Source organism: Podarcis bocagei (assembly GCF_964188305.1).
Source record: "Podarcis bocagei genome assembly, chromosome: 1".
In the NCBI taxonomy this organism is placed as follows: domain Eukaryota; kingdom Metazoa; phylum Chordata; class Lepidosauria; order Squamata; family Lacertidae; genus Podarcis; species Podarcis bocagei.
In genome coordinates, this window is record NC_138125.1 from 76,714,009 (window position 1) to 76,738,883 (window position 24,875).

Sequence of the window (24,875 nt, forward strand, 5' to 3'; positions counted from 1 at the left end):
GCCAAGAGCTAGTTTTCTTAGCACGGGCCCTTTCAGAAGCCTTGTCTATGTTTAAAACTTTTTTCCATGCTGGTTAACTCTGTACTGTTTGTAAGGGATTGCAGCTACTGGGAGCAATTATAGGAACAGCACCTGACTCCATCCTACCAAGTCTTGAAAAGAGACATGGAGGAGATAGAACAGTTTCTTCCTTCCTCACAATACACTGTCCTTTTTGTGTAAATGAGCTGCAGTCCTTGAATATAGCATCTCACATTTTTTCCATTATATTTTGCATGAGTGTTAAAACAAAAACAAAAATGAGGTCCAGTTGTTCTGATACATAACAAAGTGGGGAATGAGCTCATGGGTTGAGTACCTGTACCCAGTGCACCCCAGCTTTGATCCCAGATAGATTTGGGAAGGCCAGTTAGGGTAAACCTGTAGCCATCGGATGTTGTTAGACACCAGCTCCCATCAGCTTCAGATAGCATGGGCAATGGCCCAAGATGATGGAAGTTATAGTCCTACAACATTTGGGGGGGTGACAGATTCCTACCTCTGGGATACACAATACTGATGAGTCAATGGTCTGAATTGGTATGAGGCAGCTTTATATGTTCTTAAGATGATGGCTCCTGACTTAATGAAGTTATGCATTCGTTAAAGTGTAAAAAGTTGCTGGTGAACGCCTGTGCAGGGTCAGGACTATGGTCAGCAGGGAACAGTACTCTTGACACTACCCTCCCCTGCATTGTGTGTGCCTTCAGACCATATTTAAGACCCACGATATCAGAATCAGGGTGTTTTAGGGAACTAACATTGCTTTTCTGTCCGGCATATACTGGATGTGACGCTTTAAATCAGAACAAAAAAGCACAAATGACACTTGCATCAATGCAAAATGAAATGGTAACATGCTCCTACCGAGTACTAGGGCTGGGCGATATCTGGTTATCAATATCATGATATATCACCAGCTAAATATCACGGTATCCCATGACATATGTGGCAGCGGAGGGCCCTGCTGGGCCTGCCTGTGGCAGCAAAACATCCCACCAGACCTCTCTGTGGTGTGGGAGGGTGTGCCGCACTTCCCGCAGCAGCTGAGGGCCTTGATGAGGCTCCCTGTGGTGGTGGAGGGCCTTAGAATGTAAGGAAGTAGTAGATTTAATAAAAAAATAGTGAATAAACTTCCATATAATATATTTAATATATTTTCAACTAATTTTAAGAGTAGTTAAATGATTTATTAGTCAAGTTGCATCTGCTTTCCCACTCAGAGGTCTAAGTGGAATCTGTGCATGCATAAACCCCATTGAGTTCAACTAAACTTCTACTTTCCTGGGAGTGAGCCTCATTGAATTCAGTAGGGCTTGTTTGTGCGTAGGCACACATTTGCTGGCACTGCTTACCAAAAAACATCCCATCATTCTCACATGGTACCCAACCTCCCATTTCAGCATAAGGCAGCCAGCTATATCTTCTCCCCTCCCCACAGAAGAGCCCCCCAAAAGCTCTCATCCTACTAGTCTCTCCCTTTTTATCAAAGGGAGGGGAAGCAAGCAAAAAGGTAGTCCTCTTTAAATAAAAAAGCCCTTCCTTTTTGATATGGAGGAAAGCTATTTAGGGGGAACCAGCAACATAACCACCACCAGAAAATAAAAACAAAAACACTTCCCCCTCTTTTTTCCACTGGTGGGGGTGAGTATGAGGGAAGAAATAGATGCTTTCCAGTTCTCTGTTTACCTTCTTTGTTTACTTTGCAGCTGGATCTTTGATTGTCTAGCCCTGGGGGCTTGCTGCTGGATTGTTAGCAGGCTCTGCATACTTAGCTGAGTTCCAAGTGGAAAGATACCTGTGATGCTGAAAGAGTTTGCTGGTTTGTGGGAGGGCCTATCTTCATTTCTTATTAGTTAGGAGGGAAGAGGAAGCCAGCAAACAAAGGAGACAAGGTGTCTGCAAATCATCTGCAAATCATCTGTTCAGCTGAACTACCTCCTGGGAAGCTGTCAAGTCTCCTCCTTTTGTTCACTGGAATATTGCCTTGTTGAAACACTTACCACAATGTTATTTCAACGAGATGGCAATTTATCGCACAGCACTACAAAGTATTGGTTTTATCCATACCAGTAGCTACTTCAAAATCTGACAATGGGCAGAACCATGATTCTGTATGATCTCCTGCTAGTACATTCAACCTTGGATTTTCAGTTCACTTCGGGCAATTTAGTAATGCTCTAACTTATTGTAGTATCTAGAACAAAACAACAGAGTTTTATGGCTGGGTAGGATATATGAGCTGAGGGACGCGGGTGGTGCTGTGGGTAAAACCTTGCCGATCACATGGTCGGCGGTTCGAATCCCCGCGGCAGGGTGTGCTCCTGTTGTTCGGTCCCAGCGCCTGCCAACCTAGCAGTTCGAAAGCACCCCCGGGTGCAAGTACTGTAGATAAATAGGGACCGCTTACTGGCGGGAAGGTAAACGGCGTTCCGTGTGCTGCGCTGGCTCGCCAGATGCAGCTTGTCACGCTGGCCACGTGACCCGGAAGTGTCTGCGGACAGCGCTGGCTCCCAGCCTATAGAGTGAGATGAGCGCACAACCCTAGAGTCTGTCAAGACTGGCCCGTACGGGCAGGGGTACCTTTACCTTTTTTAGGATATATGAGAACAGAACACATCTACTTAACCAAATACATTTTATTTACAGGAATTCAGAGTAATATAAAAGGAAAGGCTTTGATATTAAATCAAAAGAATAAAAGCTTATTCCTAGTTTGTGCTGTTTTCATTCTAGATCTTAACCGGAGGCACAGTGTATTACAACTTGCATGGTTACCATTTAAGATCTACATTTCCAAACTGCGTAGCCAGCTAAAGTAAGTTATGAGCAACATTGCAATCCTATACACAGTTAACCAGGAGCAAGTTGTACTGAAATTAATGGGAATTGGGCTGAGCTGTAAATTCCATTGGCTACAACTGAACTTAAGTTACTCATCATGACTAAGTAAAGTAAATCATGGAAACAAATCATGCTGCATTCAGTGGAGCTTGCTCTTCAGTGAGCGTGTTTAGGATTCCGGCTTTACTCATCATGACTAAATTTAGGTGGGGTGCAGCATAGGCCTAACAGAACTTAACAGCACCCATTTCTGTCACAACTGTGTGTGTGTGTGTTTGAATTAAACAAATGGGCTGTTCCCTATTTAGAGTATCTTCACGTATTCAAACCAAGGAAGCTTACAAAATATGCAAATAGGGTCTGATTCATGTTCAGAAATGGCTATAAAACTGCTTAAAATAATAATGTAAAGCAAGCTGCTGTTTTCTCTCTCTCCTGAGCCTTAAAATATTCTTACTGGTTATTGAACCAAGTAATTTCCATTTCCTTGAGTTTGCTTTTCACTGGGGTATGTTGTTCTGTTTTGACTAGCTATTTTGGGGGCTCTAAATGATGGCTTTCAGTTGGCAAGCACACTTGTGGCTGGGCAAGTCCTTCGTTCCTGGTTTATACCCTGCCTCCATGTTTCCACTCAGCATTTCATGTTTCTGCTGCCTGATCATCACTTTAGCCAGTCATTGTTGACAGATGCTGCAGCTGTCATGGGAGTTCACAGTCACATCTGAGATGGCACATCTGTGTGTGTTGGGGCGGGGGGGACTGAATAGGACCACCCAGCATCTACCCACAGTCGTGGCACAAATTCCAGTTTCTCACAGTCTCCAACAGTCTTGCTCTTTTCCCCTGGTGGTGCAGAAGTCTAAAGCCAAATTCCTATTGCTTTGGCAGCGTGTATTTGCCCTTCCGATCCAAACTCTTCTTAAAGTGGATGGCGTACCAGAGGAACAAAGTTAAGCTCATCCCATACACCTAGGGTAGGTAAATAAATGAAAGACAATTAAAAACATTTTTGTTGTTTAAAAGAAATTAATTAATTATAATGGGTTCCGTCCAATAGTTACATTTGTCCAAGGACTTCCACTTCGGCAGTGGAACTTCCCCTCCCTCTCTTCTCTCTGTACGCAACCCAAACCTCTGGAGGTATGGGGGGAAATTCAGGACAAATTTGGGGGTGGGGGTGCATGGAGGGAGGAGGAGAAGAAGTAGTTCCCTTGCACAAGTTGAGGGGAACAATTTCACTAGACACCTTGTACAGTGGTACCTCGGGTTACAGACACTTCAGGTTACAGACGCTTCAGGTTACAGACTCTGCTAACCCAGAATAATACCTCACGTTAAGAACTTTGCTTCAGGATGAGAACAGAAATTGCATGGCAGCGGTGTGGCGGCAGCGGGAGGCCCCGTTAGCTAAAGTGGTACCTCAGGTTAAGAACAGTTTCAGGTTAAGAACGGACCTCCGGAACGAATTAAGTTATTAACCCGAGGTACCACTGTATTTCTCTACTGCTTTTCTACAGGTTCAAAGCGATTTCCATCAAAGCAATAAAAATACAATGCAATACAATCAAATCTATAAATAATATGGGGCCACCATATAAGTCACCATATAACAGCCACCATGTAACAGTCAAAGAAACAAGATGGTCTTTAGTAAAAAGGTGTACAAGGAAGAAAAAACCCTTTAGAAAAGTCAGCTGAGAGGTAGTTTCCTTCATTTCTTCCAGGGAGTGGTTCCACAGTTTCAGAGTAATCATCAAAGCAGCTTTTGTTGTTGTTCAAATTTACTGCCAACTTGGCACAGACAATAGCAGCTGCTTGCTACAACTCAACTGGCAAGTGAACTTGCATGGGAAGACTCAGTCCTTATGAGCACAGAAACTCTGATCCTTGGGGTTGAAACCACATCCTCCTGGCAAAAACCAGTCACCTGCAAATCAATGCCACTCACTAGAAATCTGTTTCTGAGAGAGGAAAGGAGGGAAACAGAGGGAGAGATGTATGCCCCTTTGGTGGGAGAGGATAGAGGGCTTTACATTCTTAAATTATTACAGGATGGTGTCAGCTAGCATGGCCAGTTGTGCACTGCCAAATTAGAGAAAACACCTACGGATGCTGATAAGTGCCCTCTGTCTTGGTGCTCTTTGCTCTCCTACTTTCAAGGCTTGCTGGGTTCTGGGAGGGGCAGTCAGGAATTCTTTCTAAAGACATTGTGTCCGTCAGCTGTTGCCCCCACTGGTGCTTCCTCCTCCTCCTCTCCCATTACAATGGTACCTCAGGTTAAGTACTTAATTCGTTCTGGAGGTCTGTTCTTAACCTGAAACTGTTCTTAACTTGAAGCACCACTTTAGCTAATGGGGCCTCCTGCTGCCGCTGCGCCGCCGGAGCACGATTTCTGTTCTCATCCTGAAGCAAAGTTCTTAACCCGAGGTACTATTTCTGGGTTAGCAGAGTCTGTAACCTGAAGCATATGTAACCCGAGGTACCACTGTATTTCCCATCTTTCCCCCTCATCTTCCTCTGAGCTGTTACCTCCCTCAAACCCCTGTTGTAAATCTAAACTGTCTTCCTCTTCTCTGTAAGGGTCTGGCTGGGGAGGCAGTCTCCACCATCCCTCCTCTGCCCAGTCCCTGACAGGGGCATAGCTGAACTGCAGCAACAGCCTCCTGGCAGGGCTGTCACTGCCACTTACCAGGAGGGTAGAGATTCTGGCAAGGATGGAGATGCACGGGCACACCAGCAGGAGCACTGGATTGGATACACCAGTGTGTGCCCACACAGCACCCACCTTGCTCCTCCCCCTCCAGGTAGACACTCCTCCCAGGAAATAGTGCCCATAAAGCAAGAAAACACTGTCCATAATGAAATCTAAACACAGATAGCTTATTTCCAGTGAAGCAACTGGAAGGTTTATACTAAGGGTTAGGTTCCCACCCAATAACTAAGCTCTTTTGGTCCCTGTGACTTATTAGAAAACGGTTGTTGTTTTTAGCAAGGCAGAATGCTGCCACTTCTGCAGAATTACGCTGCCATCCATAAAGCTAGATTTGCACTTCTGCTTCTGTTGATTAAGGAGGGAAAAAGGAGGATACAGTGGTGCCTCGCAAGACGAAATTAATTCGTTCCGCAAGTTTTGCCGTCTAGCGAATTTTTCGTCTTGCGAAGCACGGTTTAAACGGTTTAACAAAGTCGCAAGACGTTTTCGTCTTGCGAAGCAAGCCCATAGGGAAATTCGTCTTGCGAGGCAAATCGCGAACAAAAAAACCTTTCATCTAGCGAGTTTTTTGTCTTGCGAGGCATTCGTCTTGCGAGGTACCACTGTACCAGAGAACACAAATATTTACCATGAAGAAAATTGTAATGGTCATCAGCACAGAGACAAAAGTCATGTGTTTTTTCAGGAAGTTTTGGATCTCTTCTAGGCAATCCTGAAATATGAGAGAAAATAGCTTAGAGGACAAGATAATAAATGAAGGCTGTACTCCTATGCACACTTACTTGGGAGTAAGCACCATTGAAATACAGTGGGATTTACTTCTGAATAAAAATTCAGAGAGGATCAGGTTCTCTGTTTCCCTCCCCAACTCCTCACAGATTTGGAGGAAGCATGCCACCAAACAGAAGCTGCTTGAGACCAACAGTGGGATAAGGACTTCATGTCTTGCTTGTGGTCTTCCCAGAGGCATTGTCTTGGCAACTAACTTGGAAGTTAGGCTGCTGGACTGTTTGGTCTGTTCAGATGGAGAGTGGTATCATCCAGCAGGGCTCTGACATTCTCACAAAATTAGTGCTCTGCCTTCCAATAATTCCTCTCAAAATACTCATACCAGCCAGTGTGGTTTCATGGTTAGATTGGAATCTGGGAAGCCAGGGCTCCAAGTTTCTACTCAGCTATGAAGCTCCTTGACTGACTTTGGACCAGTCGCTGACCCTCAGCCTACCTTACCTCACAGGATTGTTGTGAGGATAAAATGTGAAGGAGGAGAGCCATATACAGCATGTTTTGTTCCCTGGAGCGAAGGTGCGATATAAATGTAGATGCAGTAGCAGCAGCAGCAGCAGCAGCTGTTGTTGTTGTTATTAAGTGTTTCATAGAACTGAAAGTGTCCTGAACTATCATCTTGTTTAACTTCTAGCCCAGATGATGTCAGGAAACATCTTGGTGCCAGAGTGACAAGGCCAGTTTTGCTAATACCCCAGCTGGGTGAGAATTGCTTTGTAAGAACCTGAACTGACTGTACTGCAGAGCTTCCCAGCCTCACATATAATTTACCTTTTCTGTTCCCACAGCTTCTGATTGGCACATCTCTTTTTCAATCCTGCTTGCTTCTCCAAAGGGTGGCTTTTTCCCACAACAGAGAAACTGAAAGAAAGGGGAAAACACCACTCGTATTATTGCTTTTCTTTTCCAAACAAAAACCTTAAAGAAGAGTTTTGATTGTCGTCTGTTGGTTTGTTACTGGTAAACTGCAAAGGCTTTGCCTCCTCAGCCTTAAACCCTACATTATTATAACTGCAGTGGTTGATATAACAGCTGGCCATCAGACTGAGGATTAAAGATAGGGGGGAGTATCCGACTAACTTGTTCCATTGGTACAGCAGAACTCCCCTCCCCTGCTTTTCTCCCTTAGCAAGCGCCACACCCATTCTTAATCTATGCCAGAGATTTAGTGGACCCACGGGGGTGGGGGGAGAGTAAGTTCTCTTGCACAAGTGAAATCTTTAAGTTGATGTCGGGACTTGGCTGTTTGCCACCCATGGTCTCCATTCATGATATTATGTGGTCAAATGCTTCTGCTTTGCTTCTCACTTGCATCTTTTATAAGTTTGATACTGCATTTCAAAAGTTGCCACTGGTTTCGTTCCCATTGACAAACCACTCAGTCCTTCACTCCTCACCAGTATTTTCCTTTATTTCTTGGCACGCCCTGCATTTTCCATGCAATACAACCAATGACACAATGGAACAAAAATATTGTGCATTTATTTAGAGGCATAGCTGCAAGCGGTGTGGGAATATGGGAGAGGGCTTGGTTCATATGATGCACAATTCAGCACTGTGCAAACAGGTGAATCCTGATGCAGGTTCTGTGACGTTGCACCTGGCAAATACTTCAAGCATTTTGTGGAAGTATAAATCTTATGCAACAGGGTGGTGATGTTACTGGACTGCACAGCAATGTATGATGTAAGCCTCACGGAACCTCCTTTCCCCGCCACTTCGTGGCATAAATTAGGAAGTACAGGTACACCATGCATCCCTGGCTGGGTCGCATTGTGTATATCCATATTATACAAGTATGAATTTCAAAACAAATAAAGGCAAACATTCCCTTAAGGTCCAGCCATAAAGTGGTAGTTGACACATGATTTCTATAGAGGTCCCATCAAAACCTTCTGGGATAGTGAAAAGATGGTCATCTAGGTGGCTTTTATTATTGCCCCAGTCCAGGTTCCTCAGAAATGGTGCCCCTGTTTATACCTAATTTTCTGTACAAAAGATGATGTGTCTGAGAATATCAACAATTTCCTTAAATCACCTAAGGTAATGTTTTATTAATCTGGCAGTGGTTTTGCGTTGAGGGCATGAAGGACCATCGTTTTAAAAACAGCTTGTTTCATCAGCTAGGCAGCTGCTAGGGTGCAGCCAGTTCAGGTTCCTCTGGGAATTTCAAAGGCACATCTTATGATATCATAGTACTGGCAGAGTGCTGAAATTCCCTCTTCTACAAGACTCCTAAGGGTACCTGAACCTTGACTTCCATGGCATTTGGCCACAGCAAAAACTGTGGTGGTCAAAAACAAAACAAACGAAGAAAAACAAAAACATAAAGGCCCTGGCTAGGTGCCTGATGACTCTCTCTTGGGCACAAAAACATGTTCTTTATAGTTTCTTTATAGCATAGCCATTGTGTCTGACTGATCAGTTTTGGCTCAGGAAGAAAGCATAGCGTGACTTCTGCTGCCTTTCTTTTTTTTTTACAGAATAGGTCAGGGGTGCAGTCCTGTACACACACACCCCTGGGAGTTAGGCATGCACAAGGAAGAACAGTGCTTCCTTGACTCTTCCCTTCCCCAAGTCTTCACCCAATAATTGGTTGCAGAGACACAGAGTAGATTTGTAGGCATTGTTGGGAACATATATTTTTTTAATGCCCCCCCCACCCTGTCATTAGAAACACAAGATGTGGGTTTGAATTCTGTATGCTGGAAAACGTAAGGTTAGTGTAGGAAAAAGAAAGGAGGAGTCCATATAGTAAAAGAGCACGTGTTGATTTCCCCCTATGGCTCCAATTAGATCTTTATCAAAAACAGCTCCCACAGTGCAAAGAATCTGGAATTTCCTTTAGTCAGCTATCTGGAGAGGAGAAGCATACCTCTCCGTCTCTCCCTCTCCAACAAACATTCCCTCAACGCTGCTTTCTCTCCTGCACTCATCCACAAAGCTGCTGTTTTTTTGATGTTCCTTGCTCCTTGCTCCAGGAACGGTGGGGCTTTCCGAGTTGCTCCCTGCTGCAAAGTTCCACCTGCTCATGGAATGCCCTTCTCTGCTACTCTTCTCAGGGCAGTTTCATGGGCGCAGCATTGTCTCATCCATAAGCAGGAGTATAAGGAAGAGTAGGAATTCAAGTGCTGTAGCACCATACATTTATAGCACATCCCCATTACCCCTCACAGAGCTGCAGTTCCCAGCACTCTCAACCAACTGCAGTTACCACATTCATATTTATTCCTTCCTTCCTTCTTCTTATTTGCATGGGGTGTTGGTGGTATGTGCTTTAAATGTGGCTGAGGGCCAAACTAGATGGGGGTAGTTTGGCATACGATAGCTGGGTTTTCGTTTTAACCAATAGCTGGCATAGGATGGTGTGGAGGAAGCACAAAACTGGGACTGTGGCCTGGTGAGAGGTAGGCTTTAACCCTTTGGCTCCACCAATGGGAGATTTCCTCCCACTGTGAATATCAGCTGCAAGGGCTATGTGTGTGATTCCGAACAGGACTACAGCTGGGCCAGAGACTTCAAGCCCTCCTTCTCCCCAAGCTACAATCCCAGTCCAGCATCTTCCTCCCATGCCGGCTATCTGTTAAATGAAAAACAGCTGTGCAATGTCGCATCTAGTTTGGTCCTGAGCAGGCCCAAGTGAGGAGATTTTACTGCTTGAAGCAAAGGACAAGATGGCATCCCTTCCGCTATTCCATATACAGAAGTCAACTGGATTGGCAGTTGAGTTTTGCTTCAACACTAGCGATAGGATAGTATCTTCAACTGCGCCAGAGGTGAACAGGCAAGCTTAGTGGCTTCAGGACAGGCCATCTAGCAAACAAAGAGGGAAATGATGGACGGTTCCAGGAGCAGCCGCCAGGGGACTGCCACTGCTCCCCCAACACCTGCTACCTGAAGCTATTGCCTCATTCTTGCTAGTGGTCGGACCAGCAAAAGCAAATTGCCTTTGAGTTTGTTATGTAACCTACTGTCTCAGAGGGGTCAGAATTTAACAGATAACACAAAACTCCATTCAAACTTGGAAACAGATATGGGGCATAATAGAATGAAGCTAAAACGTGCTATGTCATGATTGCTTACACAATATCAGTGTAGGCAGCCAAGGAAAAATTTCAGCAATTCACCAGGACCTTTGATGCTTACCACAATGGGGGAGGGTGTTTCCCACTCATTGGTCTTGCCAACTGCTAATCCATTTCTCCAGGCAAGTCATTGGGAAGAACCAAATAGCCTGTGCTCCAGTCAGGGGTGTAGTGTTGTCTGCAAAGGCCCGGAGTGCATGCGCCGCCACCCCCTGCGAGGATGGAGCATGCCACCCCAGCCCTCATCGCTGCCTGGTGGGGGTAGGGTGTGGAGGGTGAAGAACACCAGGTTCTAAATCCTAGAAACTGGTTTCTGTGGAATGGCCCCTAGAGTATAGACCAAAATGTACAAGTGGATCACCGTTTTGTGGATGGTATGTAGCTCCTGTCTCCTGGTGTTGGAAGAGTTGCTTCTCACATCTTCATACACAATGTCATACACATCCATCATGGCATCTTCAGCCTACAGGGAAGACATGCCCATAAGAAGAATTTCTACATGTCAGCCATCCTTTAAGGAACGATCTCATAAACAGACAGTTGTGCTAGGTTTGCTGTAATTGTTTCCGAGTGCAGAAAAAATGCACAATATAGCACAGGGTACAGAATTCAGTTTCCGGAGAATCAGAGTTGTTTTTCCTTTGAAAAAAGTCTACTTTCAAGTCCTTGTGGGCTATGAAAGAAATGTTTAGAAGTGTGTGGACAATACCAGCTAAAATCTCAGAAATATGATGATGATGATGATGATGATAATAATAATAATAATAATAATAATAATAATAATAATAATTTATTTATTTATACCCCGCCCATCTGGCTGGGTTTCCTCAGCCACTCTGGGCAGCTTCCAACAAAAGAGTCAAAATACATTTAAAACATCAGTCACTAAAAACTTCCCTAAATAGGGCTGCCTTCAGCCTGAGAGGTCATTGAATAAGGATTCAAGTTGCTGGGAGTGGGACTTTGCTGCTCACTGCCCAATGCCATGACTAGCAGTCCTGAGCACATTATGCAACCAAGTCAGAGAAAACTGTTCAATTATGCAAACTTGCTCAATTTTCAGAATAATAATAATAATACATAATTCAGCTTTCTTTGGATAGTGTTTGGATTAACTAGGTATAGAACTGCAATGCATTTAGTTCAAAGTGCAAGCAGCCCCGCTCTTGAAACTGGATGAAAACACTGCAATGAATATTTACAGATTTATTTATTTGTTTAAAATGTTTCACAGGCTAATGATACCACCCCGAGCAAATTTGCCAGTGGTACACTGCTGATTTAGAATTCAGCGCATGAATGACAATCTACCAGTGCAAAACAAATATGCGCCCAAGTACATAAATTTACAAGACTGATTCAGAAATTAAAAGAGCAGGAATTAATTTGGCTTTGCTGCAACAGGGAATTCACAGGAACTTCCAAACATATTTCAGTAATGGTTAAAGCTTCGGTTATCACCACAAACTCAGTGGGAAGCATAAATGGATTCTCACCATTATGCAGAACCGACATTGCTTGTTCTTCTGAAATTTAGAGTCTAAATGTCTCCAAGAAGTAAGCCAAGTGCCTGGAGATTACTGTTTGATTATGGGGATTATGCCTTTGCCAGAGAAGACACTTCCCATGTTCCTGTTTGCTAAGCCCATCTTCTGTATTGTCATGCCAAGTGGCAAAAATAAATTCACCACACATTCAACTAGATATAGTATTTAGGGGAGTGGTAATATTCTCACCAGGGACACGGGTGGCACTGAGGGTTAAACCACAGAGCCTAGGGCTTGCCGATCAGAAGGTTGGTGGTTCAAATCCCCGCGATGGGGTGAGCTCCCATTGCCCGGTCTCTGCTCCTGCCAACCTAGCAGTTTGAAAGCACGTCAAAGTGCAAGTAGGTAAATAGGTACCGCTCCGGTGGGAAGGTAAAAAGCGTTTCCGTGCGCGGCTCTGGTTTGCCAGAAGCGGCTTAGTCATGCTGGCCACATGACCCGGAAGCTGTACGCCGGCTCCCTCGGCCAATAAAGCGAGATGAGCACCGCAACCCCAGAGTCAGCCACGAGTGGACCTAATGGTCAGGGGTCCCTTTACCTTTTTACCTAATATTTTCACCACTTGTTGGGATGTAATATACAACCAGGTCAATGATGGCCAATGATCCTCTGTTTTCACCCCCATTAAGTTGTGAATCAAATCCTAAACGTTTTCAGAAGAATGTAAAGTACTGGAGTTTCTGGAAAATTTGAATCATTGTGTAGCAATCAGAGAAAGACAATTGATCTTGGCTTTATCAGGGAGTTGGGCAGGTTCCATTTCTTTTATTCCTTTACCCTTCCCTTTTCTTTCCTATTGATTTGCGCAGGCCTCAAGGCAAATTGTAGCTTTTCAGAACAGAAAACTCAATAATGCAGGGACCAGAATTGAGGGAAGCAATCAGAGTGTTAGGTGAGACATCCACTGAAACCACATGAAAAGTTTCTTCTAATTTCAGCTGCTTTCTTACCTCAACACTGACCCTAGATTTCCTATCCAGGCATTAAGGATCTCTGATTTAGAAAATCAGATTGAAAAAGCATACCACATATTTATTGCACTCCATAGATTCAACACATAGCATTATAAGGTTAGGCATGTACTAAAAATTCATTCTAGTATTAGTTTTCATGTGCCATGTTTAGGGATGGGCAAATGTGCAAATTTTTGTTTCTCTCTGTTTCTATTTTTTCCATTCATAAGTTCAGCTCTTCACATTTCCCCATCAGTTTGCATTTTAAAAAAGAAGTCTTTATGAACATTCACCAGCAAATTCTTCCTCATATATCCATATGCCTATGCAATTCCGCCATTTTTTGCAAAGCAATTTCTCCAGACGTAGTGCATTTTGTATGTTCTTTTACACTTTACCTCAGTACATGCATTTTTGTACACATAACATGGCTTGAGAACTGCACTGCAAAATTCAGAGAAATGCGAATTTTGAAGCGTAGCTGTCTTTTGGTTCTCATATTCTCACAGAAAGTATGGCTTAAGCAAGTTCACCCTTAAATGTAAAGTGAACTTGAATTTATCCCCCATGCTTATTCACATTAAAGGGTTTCAAAATGAGCCAAAGGGGAATAAAAATAGGATGTGGGGAGCCGTTTTGTTGCCTGCCTGTCTTTTTGTAGAAGTGGCTTCATAATGGCGATGGTGGAGTAACGCAGAATTTCCTCAGCATGTGTGTTGCTTCCCACAACTGCGTGGGCAAACAGCTGACAACTGCATTCCCACCGACTGATCTGTCGGTCCTGACATGTGGTGTACCTATAATCTTCCCAGGGCGAAACATGAGGTTATAGGCAATATAATCAGTAGCACAGCAGGCATTGTTAGAAACACAGGGAAATTAACCATGTGTTCATAAAAAGTCAGATGGATAATGAGGCAAAAAGTAAAAACCAGCTGCAATAAAAATGGCTGCCTCTAGAACTGTTCCTAGTACATGATCTAATGCTATGTCTGCAGATCAGTTGGGGCCTTGAGATAGGGAGTTGGGAGCGAACCCTTTGCACCTTCACTGATTCCTCACCCTAAATCTTCTGCCTGAAGCCACTGTTAATTGTGAGATAGGAAAATGTGGAGGGTACAAAAATTATGCTCATGTATTTTACCCTTCACAGATAATAGCTGCTTCTCAGGGCATTCAGAGTTAAGAAAACAGTATGCGTTTGGGAGGGAGGTTCTCTCCCCTCTCCCTCAGCCATAATATTAACCAGATTTCCCCTCTGCTTCCATGACTGTTATCGAGGTTGCAGTGACGCGATGGAGACATATTCAGGATACTCTAGTATAAACAGGTAGTTCCTCAGAAGCCTTTGGTGAAGCTTTCTAGAGGTTCATGTATATCCAGATGACCCCCAGCCACATGTTTATTGACATGCTCAAAGAATCCTAGAAAAGGTGTATGAGTGAAGTAGGGCTTCTCTTTGAAGAAGCTGGTACTTCTCCAGCAACATTGATTCTTCTCCTGATACATGAGCAACTACTCATTAAAAACCATTCCACGAAACCAAAAACCAAATGAACCTAAAACAGATTATTATTTTACTCCACATTTAGTCATTTTCAGTTGTAGGGTAGCCAGTAAACTGAAGAGAGGGCCTACAATATCCCTGGCAGGAGCCAAACATCTCTCCCTCTGTAGGCAGACCACCCAAGGCACCTTGTTGCTCAATTTTGGTTCAATTATGAACCAAATATCTTGGATGTTATTCAACTAAGTTTTACTCAAAGCAGACCCATCAAAACCAATGGGTCTAACCTAGCCATGTTTATTACATTCAGTGAGTCATGGGGTTAGAGAGAGTTGAACACGACTAAGACAATTAAACAACAGCAAGGTTTTGTTGAATGGAGGATTGCAGAGTTGCTGATTTTTATTGCCTATTTTTATACACATTCTCTTGTTTTATGTTTTTAATATGTTTCTGCTTTTCAATTGATTTTGACTATTACCTTGAATATTTAATAGAATCGCAAGGAAAACAATAACAGCATAAACTGTACTGCATGGAAATTCTGCTAAGACAAAGCTGGGAGACATGTTGGAGCAAGGGTTGTTTGGAATGCATTATGACTTCCATCTTGATTGGCCTGGCTACTTGGCGGGAAGCTCTCCAACAACAGTGCATCACATGTGAAGAGAGGCCCCAAAAGAGTCTGGTCCAGAGGCCATTACAATATGTGCAAGTAATTCTCCTGACTTGTTTGAACACAGAATTATTTTGTGTGTGGCGCCACTCTCAGAAAAATTAAAGAATGCATGTATTGTTACTGTTTGACTGTGGCGGCCAAGGGTAATAAACTAGGTGTGGAGAGCTCTTTTTCTGTCAAGAGTTCATTCACTCAGGGGTAAATGTTCAGGCCTGCATGAAGCCCAGAGCCAAAAGTGAGAGCAACCACTCCCATCTCCCTCTCTCTTTCTGCTATCCCCTTCTCCCTCTCCCTCCCCACTTGGTGGGTTGCTGGAGGAGGAACAGATCACTTTTGCCAAAGTCTAAACTTATTGTTTGCAGAGTGTTTTCCCCTACTACTGCCTCCATCGCTCCATAAGTTGCCTCTCTGTTTTTTTACACCTTCCTTCTGTCCCTCTGAGGTCCCACACCTGCGTGAGATTAGGCTATGGGTCATATGCAGCCTCAGGTTCCTCCCTCCAAAATAAACCAAGAGTCCCTTTCATAGCATAGACCGAAGCACCCAGAATCTAGGAATGCAGCTTTCCCCCTTAAGGCAGGGGTAGGGTGTATTTTACAGGGAGATCTTAAGGTCGCCATTTTGACAGGTGGCTGCCACCCATCAACCTATCACCTGGCATCACCACAATATTTTCCTTTGCCTACTAAGCAGTTAGAAATCAAGCCCGTCAGAGAAAGTCACAGGGCTTTTAAAGCACTGACAACCAGCTGATTGTTAGTGCCTGCAAATCATACTGTAGGCAGGGAGCAGCTTCTTTACCTGTCTGACACCTGACATGATACAATGTCAGGTGTAGGGAAGGTGCCTGTGGCTTGGGGGAAATGGCCTCATTAGGTTCATGGGCTGGAGATTGCCCGCCACTGCCTGGGGGTATCACTAATTTATCGATTCATAGCTCTTGTATTTCTTCCTTCCTCCAAAGCTGTGCATAGATCAGAGCTGTACATTTTCTGAGTTCCATGCAACTAGAGTGTTTTCTTTTGAAAGTGGCAGCATCTGAGGGCCACTTCAGATGTTATATGAAAGAGTCAAAGCCCTGATGCATTTTAATAGGCCCTGTTCATCACATTTTTATAAAAATGAGGAAGAAGGGGGAAGCCTATGCATTGCAGAAATCGCTGTATCACTCAAAAGCCTATGGATTCTCCTTGTGTTTCCTTAGGGATGTGCCATATTTTTCCTGCATCCTTTGAAGGGAATTTTCAGGCTGGAAAACACACAATAAGCAGACATCCAGGAATTGTGACGGGTTGGGGATTGTACGCTTGCACTAGGCGCCTGTTTTCTGATTGATAATGTAAATGTCCCTCAAAAGTTACAGAAGAAAAAGGTTGACTTGTCTTTAGCAGGAATGTTTAATGTGGCCTTGAAATCAAGAAGAGAAAGTACCTTGAAGTAAATGTATGTTTGAGTTGAAGGGGAAGCTACGGTACTTTATAAACAATTCTCTGCTCCTGCTTTGCCAATGAAACCTGCTGTTCTATACCACAAGTGATTAATATCTAAGCTAACCAAATGAGCTGTGTATAAATTAAAGCAAACACTGGCTAGAACTATATGGGGGAAATGGAAAAAACCTCCCTTCACCTCAGTTGCTTTCAACTACATGTGGTTTGTTCATCCATGCATTCATCATTACATTTATATCCCATCTTTCCTCCATGGAGCACAAAGTGGCTGGGGAAGCCCAGCCAGATGGGCAGGGTATAAATAATAAATAATAATAATTACTACATGGTTCTCTCCCTTCTCATTTGATCAGAGGTGCCGTTTGGCCACACTGGGTGCTGGAACCACAGGGGGCGCTGCAACAAGGATGCAGAATAGAGTGTGATAGGTGTGGCGGGCACTGAATTTTAGCATCACACAGAGTGCTACTGAAGTTTGAGATTCCAAAGTCCACCACTGATTTGATCCTCACAACCCCGTGAGGGAGGTTAGGCAGAGAGCGACTGGCCCAAGGTCACCCAGTGAGCTTCATGGCTGAGTGGGGATTCGAATCATGTTCTCCCAAGTCCTAGTCTGACATGCTAACCACTACACCACACCATTTGGGCTATGTCGTTTATTATTAAATGTGCACTACTCACATTTCTCCTTCTTTCAAAACAATTCCTAAAGCAGAAAGTTCAGCTTCCTGCTTGTGGAGGATTTTTCTTAGTGCACTGGACCACTGCTTTCCCACTTCTTGCATATGATTTAAGTATTTTAAACATAACATAAATTACGTGAAAATTATGACGGCATTGTAATAAATTGCCAACTTTCTATTCTAAGTCCTAATAAAATAATCTGTTGTGCAAGGACATTCATGTTACAGTTTACGTGTGACTGTTCCCTTTCCCCTCTTGTTTTTATTTTCAAAAGTGACAGTGTATGGGTTCATGACATATTACAGACCATATGATATATGCGCGCGCACTAATTCCCTTGTCTACAGAGCTCACAATCTAATTAGGCTGCTGGGATGATATACAGAAGAGAAGCCATGGAAGGAAGGCCAAGAGAGAAAATAAAAGTGTTCAGTGGAAGTGCACTGAACTCATCCTCTTTTACCCTGTTAAACCCCAATTGTTAAGTAAGGTCACCACCGACTATTGTCATATGTGACAGACCATAATGAGAATTGGAATAATGAATTGTATTCACCAGAGCTATAGCGATGTGGTGTTGCTTGGTTTGTGGTCTGTCTTGTATTTTTGTATTGATTTATATGGTTATTTCTACATTAATAGCTGGTCTAATTCAATGAAGAAAAATCAGTGTATTTTATATATATATATATATATATATATATATATATATATATATATATATATATATGTATGTATATATGTATATATATAAATAAATAGGACTAAAACCAATTTTGTCCTCCGTACGCTTCTCCACATATTTATTAAATATAACATTCAGCCAAGCCAAAGCTGGTATTACCAGCTGATTGCTTTATAAAGGTTCAACTGTCGTAAAAAATTGCCTGTTTATAAATTGCATATAGTGGACAAAATGTTGTTTATGACATCTGGCTTTAGGAGAAGGCAAACCATTAAAAAAAGACACAAGGTTTTCTTAATCACCAATAAGCGATTGTTGGGAAAGGCATAAAGAGAGGCAGCAGAAGCGTTTTGCTGCTCCATGGTAATAATATCATAACAAAAGCCATTGTATTGACCTTATTCAGAGGAAAAGACCCAGACTGAGTGGATCCTCTGACCACAACATCGTTCTTAATATAAGAGGATGATATTTAACATTACTATGAGAGGTGATGCAGATAAAATGTGCATCACAAATTAAGAAAGCTATAAACTAGTCTAATGAAGAAAATTGCTGGGATATAACTTTCCCAAGATACTTATAGAAACGACAGGAAATGGCATATTGGGGGGGTTGAATAGCTCTGTATGTAAAAAAAAAAGTCCAATCGAATAGAGACCTATCAAATAGAAATCCTGAGAGGAGTAAACTCCTCTGCAAAACCTTTTGTGTGGAATAACCAGAGCTAAAAACTAATTTAGTACTTTAGACATATTACTCACCTGGCCAAAATGGCAAGGGTGATCTTGAAACAGAAATAGAGGTTAGGGGGGCAGACAATGGAGAAAGTGTTACAATAATAGGCAACCAACTACCCACACATTAACTGAGTTCATGCATGCTTGGCTTGTTACAAAGAGACAGTGGAGGATGGTCTATTAAAGCTGCCCCATCAAACTTGGTCTGAAATCAACCAGTGTGCACGTGCGCACCCCCCGCTGCCAGCTTCCTCCTGACTTAGTTTCATTGCCACCATTAGTAGGGAGAAGGATGGAGATAAAATCAGAATTAGTTGGCTCTGCCTTGTCATTGGCTCTGGCTCCACCAACCATTGGCCTCTCTGCCTTCCTCTCCACCAGTCCCAATGGGCACCAGCCACCACTGCAGAGAGACAACATTTCTAGATAATGAACCATCTAGGAAGGATGCAGACCTGGACAATCCTAAGTGTTGTCTGGAAGAATCAGAATGGCTTCTGCAAAGTCCTGCTTACCAAGTTTTGAGTTCTTTGATAAGCATGTTGATGAGGTGATTCTATGGATAGTGTATACTTGGAGATCTTTGAGTTCCCTAAAATGAGGTGAAGGATTAGGCTGTGCAAAAAAGCTTTAAGGACCTTGTCCAAATTCTTTTGAATTTAAGAGAGATATGATGTGGTAGTTTATGCTTCTCCTGGAAAAAAGGCTCTGTGCTCCTCTTAAAAGAGCTGCCTTTCTTTTTCCACAGTAACAGGCTGGCCCTATTGCTTTCTTTAAAATTTATGAAAGCCTTGGTAGAGTTTTATTTTCCATTAATAGGCAGTCAATTCCACCTACCCTTTTAGTTCTCTTCAATACTGGCTTGAGATATTTGGCTATCATTTCAAACCAAAATGGGTCTTTCTGATCCCATGGGGGTAAAGGCTGTAAAAGCTAGCAAGATGTTCCCAGTTCAGGCTGCTCAGCAGTTATCAGAGTGGAACGTCAGGAAGAGAAAGGGATCTATTGTCTTCCCTCTCAGGAATGTGTCTGAAAAGCATTAAATAATCTTAAGAGACACATTCAGGGATACCTCCTTTCTAATGCAATTGTAAAGAGTTAGGAGGATGCTTTCCAATGCCATTTGAAGTAGTTTGGATTGGAAGGCACAATAAATGAAGTGCCAAACATATTTGAAAGGCAGAAAGAATTTAGGGGGAAAAACAGGGAATGTGGTAAAACTTAGTGGTTAGCCATTCTTTGAAATCTGTACTTCCCTGAATTTGCAATGCAGCTCTTCAGCCAAATGAAGTGCACAAAATTGCATATACTAGGGTAAAGTGTATATTAAAAATGTGCAATAAAATGCATATGTTAGTGGAAATAACATTAAAAAATGCGTTATATTGGGGAATTAAGGGAAATTCACATTAAAATGCTAGTGAATTTTCACGAGTTTTTATTATTTTCAAAATGCAAATGGATGTGGAAATGCGAAGAACTAAATTTAAGACTGGAAGAATGAGAGACTGAAACCAAAATAGATCTACTTGCCCATGCCAACCTGCAGCATGTGGGAAGCTGTGGTGTGTCTTCTGCATGTCCTCTGCATCCCCTTGGCCTAATTTAATGCATCCCTAATTTCAAGCAGTCTACAGAGATGGAGTGCCAGAGTGTCAGATAGACAGACAGAAAGACAGAGAGAAGAGAGAGAAGACCACATTCCAGGGCCAGTGTGTGTTATGGCCTGTGGAGAAACCCCCCCACCCAGTGTACAGAGCTAGGGAACAAATAAATTTCATAGATCTATCAATTGGGGCATTACATTTTGGGCAACTTGAAATGGCAAGCAGCCACTGCAGATGGGAAGTGGATTTGCCTTCTGTTGTCACTGTTGGTCCACCATTACAATACATCTGGGGGCCTGGCAGGGAGAGTGGTGAATGGAGGCATGGCCAAGTCAGGCCAGTGAGCCTCACTCCCAGTGGCTGACTGCTGCTGCTAGACCTGCCCTACTATCTGACCTTCCTGACCCCAAAAACCATCCCTTCAGCAGGTGAGTGAGCTGAAACTGTGTACATGCAGTCTGTTTATGTATGCAATTTAGGGGCAGGGGCAGTAGTTTGACATGGGCATCAGAAGAGGGTATCTGAGACCCTCCTAAAACCAGCCTCTCAGGGAAGTATGCAGAAGAGGGAGGAGGTGCTGTGAACAAAAGTTCCCACATACAGTGGTGCCCCGCAAGACGAATGCCTCGCAAGACGGAAAACTCGCTAGACGAAAGAGTTTTCCATTTTGGAGGTGCTTCGCAAAACGAATTTCCTATGGGCTTGCTTCACTAGACGAAAATGTCTTGCGAGTTCCTGCGTTTTTTTTCCTTTCCCCCTTTTTTCTAAGCCGCTAAGCCGCTTATCAGCAGATCCGATAAGCTGATAAGCCGCTAAATGCCGCTAAAAGCTGCTAATAGCGCTAATCCGTCAATGGGCTTGCTTCGCAAGACGAAGAAACCGCTAGACGAAGAGAATCACAGAACGGATTCTTTTCGTCTTGCGAGGCACCACTGTATCCCATCCTTCTCTGAAGCATCAGTAGTAAACATAACAGTTTTAATGACTGCAATGCTCAACCTTAGTTGGGAGGAAAGTGTATCTAGCTCTGTCTGCTGCCTCCTGGAAAACATTGCTCTCACTCTGCAAACTATAATCTACCCCCAAGTTTGAGAACCACTGGCTTAAAAGACAAAGAAACACAAAAGTTACCAAAAAAACTAAAGATAAAGCCAAGCATAAACCACCAGCAACGCTGAACTGATTTCCTGCAAATGTAATTATTCCATTCGACCCACCTGTACCTGTATGGGCAGGTAAATATAGGAGTGGAATATATAAGGTGAATCCACTGACCTTAGCTATCACCGACTGAGGAACAGCATTATTGAATGCAGTTGGATTTAAGGCGTAACTTTCTTATCCCTAGATAAATGGAGCGCTTCATAATCTATTAAGTTAGAGTGCTTTCTGATAATTAATTCCCTTGTGGCAGAACACTGCTTGTATAGACCAAAACAGCCGCTATTAGATACTCAAGCAATGGCTTACAAAAAGCTCTCCATATTAGCAGCTGTCAGCGAGAGATGGGTTATTAGCTGGGATGCCAGATCATCTGTTTGCTTGTTGTTTTAACATTCAGCAATCCCATGTGCTTTCCATCTGGACTGCCACTAGAATCGAGCACAACAGCTCTGAAGGCAATATCTCATTCATTACAGTATTTCAGAAGCTTCTGTAGACTCACCAGGGATTAATCACAGCACAATGTCAGACAGTCCATCAGAGATCCCAGTGCAGTAAGAAGTGGCCACACCTATTTTGGGGCAGTCAAAGGATCATACTTTTGCTCAAGCATTTGAAAGGGAGGAGGGCCTCATTGTTGTCTGATGGAAGATGCAGGGGATTCCTGATATTTAGATCAGTGTTTTTCAACCACTGTTCCGCGGCACACTAGTGTGCCGCGATATGTTGCCTGGTGTGCCGTGGGAAAAATTGAAAAATTCGAAAGATTTTTTTAAAAAAAAAGTCAAATTTTTGCCCACTAGGCGGGCACCGGACTGTGTCCACCCTATTTCCCATCTGTCCTGGGTGGGGATCAGATTAGATGGGATCGGATGAGAGCGGACAGGCGGTCTGCTCTCATCCGATTCCCCATAGAGAGCAGCGGGGCTCTGGCATCTCCCTCTCCGCACACAGTGGTGGTGTGCCTCGTGATTTTTTTCATGAAACAAGTGTGCCTTTGCCCAAAAAAGGTTGAAAAACACTGATTTAGATGATTTGTTAACCTGATTAGCCTATTTCTAGGAGAGTGCTCCTTCCACTGGCTGCTTTCCCCTACAAGTCCTCTTGCCCTAGTTCTGAGTGAAGAATCCAAGCATTTTGAGCGACTCTCTCTTTTAGTGGAAGATGCTTTTCATATGTTTGGGGTCCCCGCATTTGCCCAGATTTTTGTCTCATGTACTGTTGATTGACCGAATGCAACTTCCAGTTCCCCAGCCCACATTCCAAAAATGAGGCACATACCATCTAGTATCGAACAATTGCCTTTTAAAAAATCCAGTTTCAATGTTTGTTTGTTTTTAATACCCCTCAGCCAACTTCTTTTTACCATGCAGAAGTGGAGATGGGTACATGCCATCAGCATCTTAATAGAGCCATGCTTCTGAAGCTGTGGAAGGTCTCTCCCAGTGGCTTGGCATTGTGTCAACATATTTTTCCTGCATGCAGAGCCTGTGTTTATATATTCCTGCAACAGCATTATAATTCTAGGCCAGTTTTCATTTATTTGTAAGCGTTTACAGGCAATGACAGCATACAAGCAGAGCTTTGTGGGATCCTGTCTTTTGCTATGAACACATGGACATAGCTTCTTTACACCTTGTATTTATCCCGATAACTCTTGTCAACCACACAGCTGGCCACAGCCTTATCTCTAAAGTGCAGCTTGCTACTTAGCAACACATAAAATGCATGAGTAATACTAGATCTGTCATGCTTTCGGCTGCCAATTGTAGCAAGGAACATGGATCTAGAGATGGAGATCTATTTTAATATTGCCACCAATCCTATTTTAGAACTGAACCAGAAAGGTGATTGTGAACCACTGATTTGTGAACCATTTCTTTCTGAACTATTTATTAGCATAAGGTGGCGTGTTGATACTCTTTCAAAAGATGCATTTGAATTGTCAGATTCAGGCACATCCGGTAACACTCGCATTCTACATGTTTGCTTGGAAGTGAGTCCCAGAAGTTTTCAGTGAGATTCACTATCAAGCAAATATACTTTAGGATTTCACTCTGCTGAAAGGAAAGAACTTGCCATTTATCTGGCTATGGGATCAGACTGTCAACACACAACAGAGCGCTCCCAGCACTTCTCTCTAAGGATGCGATTTCACTACAGCAGAAGCATGGATAGATATGTGATTTGAAGCAGCTGAAGCAAGCATATTTAACCTTTTTGGATTCAGTGCTTTCCACGCATCAAGCATCTTTGAGAAAAGAAAAACATAGCTCTGATCTTGAGATGTACAGGCTAAAATTCACCAATGGAAGATAAACATTTTTTAGTTCCCCTCCACCCTTTCAATTGGTCACTGATTCTGATACTCAGGGGTTGGTGGACAATGAGGACCGCTGGATATGGGCCTCTATTTTAGGCTGCCCAAGTGGTATTGTAGCTGACATACCTTCTCTCCTCCAGGCACCTCCTAATCCTGGGTTGGCTCTCCAGGTGCTGCAGGATTACAACCCCCATCATCTTTCACCACCATTTTGAGACAACCAATATTGCTGTGTTTCAACCATGTAGCACTTTCCCTGCTGTTTCATCACGAAGCTGTACTTACCACAATACCGTTAGTAATTGACCAATACGTGGCCTTTACCGACGCACAGAAAACCACTCCAAAACAGAAAAAAACCTAAAGAGAAACAGAAGGCAATTAGAATAGACCATACAGTTGGAAGAGGGACTCTGAGGATCATCTAGGCCAAACCCCTGCAAGGCACGAATATGTAGTTGTGGAGAATGAACCTGGGACCTTGGTGTTATTAACATAGCTCTAACCAACTGAGAACCTAGCAATTCGAAAGCAGTTTGAAAGCACCTAGCAGTTGGCAGTTCCTGCCAATCTAGCAGTTCAAAAGCACGTCAAAGTGCAAGTAGATAAATAGGTACCGCTCTGGCGGGAAGGTAAACGGCGTTTCCATGTGCTGCTCTGGTTCACCAGAAGCGGCTTAGTCATGTTGGCCACATGACCCAGAAGCTGTATGCTGGCTCCCTCGGCCAGTAAAGAAAGGTGAGCGCCGCAACCCCAGAGTCGGTCACGACTGGACCTAATGGTCAGGGGTCCTTTTACCTTTACCTAACCAACTGAGCTATAGTGCTGCGACTGAGGTTTCCACTACTGCAGTTTCACACAGCTATCCCTACTGAGGCAGTAGGATCTATGAAGCCGGAGGTTTGGTGCTCATAGCATCTCTGCTGGCTCGACAGAATACAAACCACTGCTATAAAGAGCAGCTGCGATGCCTACTGACAGCTGCACAAATGAAGCAAGATCAAAATATATGAGGCCTGCCAGCTAGTAAATCCCAACACACATATGAAGCAGCGATCTTGCTCATCT

General features: G+C 43.3%; 1 protein-coding gene across 2 annotated transcripts in view; it reads right to left on the reverse strand.

Annotated features, from left to right (window-relative positions):
* Positions 1–2,663: 2,663 nt before the first annotated feature.
* TSPAN32 (tetraspanin 32) overlaps positions 2,664–24,875 on the reverse strand; it is a 36,899-nt gene continuing 14,687 nt past the window's right edge. For both annotated transcript variants that reach the window (XM_081205718.1, XM_081205717.1), the window contains exons 5-9: positions 24,093–24,167; positions 10,829–10,930; positions 7,154–7,243; positions 6,225–6,308; positions 2,664–3,852 (exon numbers count right to left, since the gene is read on the reverse strand). In XM_081205718.1, coding sequence (XP_081061844.1) covers positions 3,757–3,852; positions 6,225–6,308; positions 7,154–7,243; positions 10,829–10,930; positions 24,093–24,167 — 447 coding nt within the window. In that variant the 3' untranslated portion in view covers positions 2,664–3,756. The remainder of the gene's footprint in view (positions 3,853–6,224; positions 6,309–7,153; positions 7,244–10,828; positions 10,931–24,092; positions 24,168–24,875) is intronic.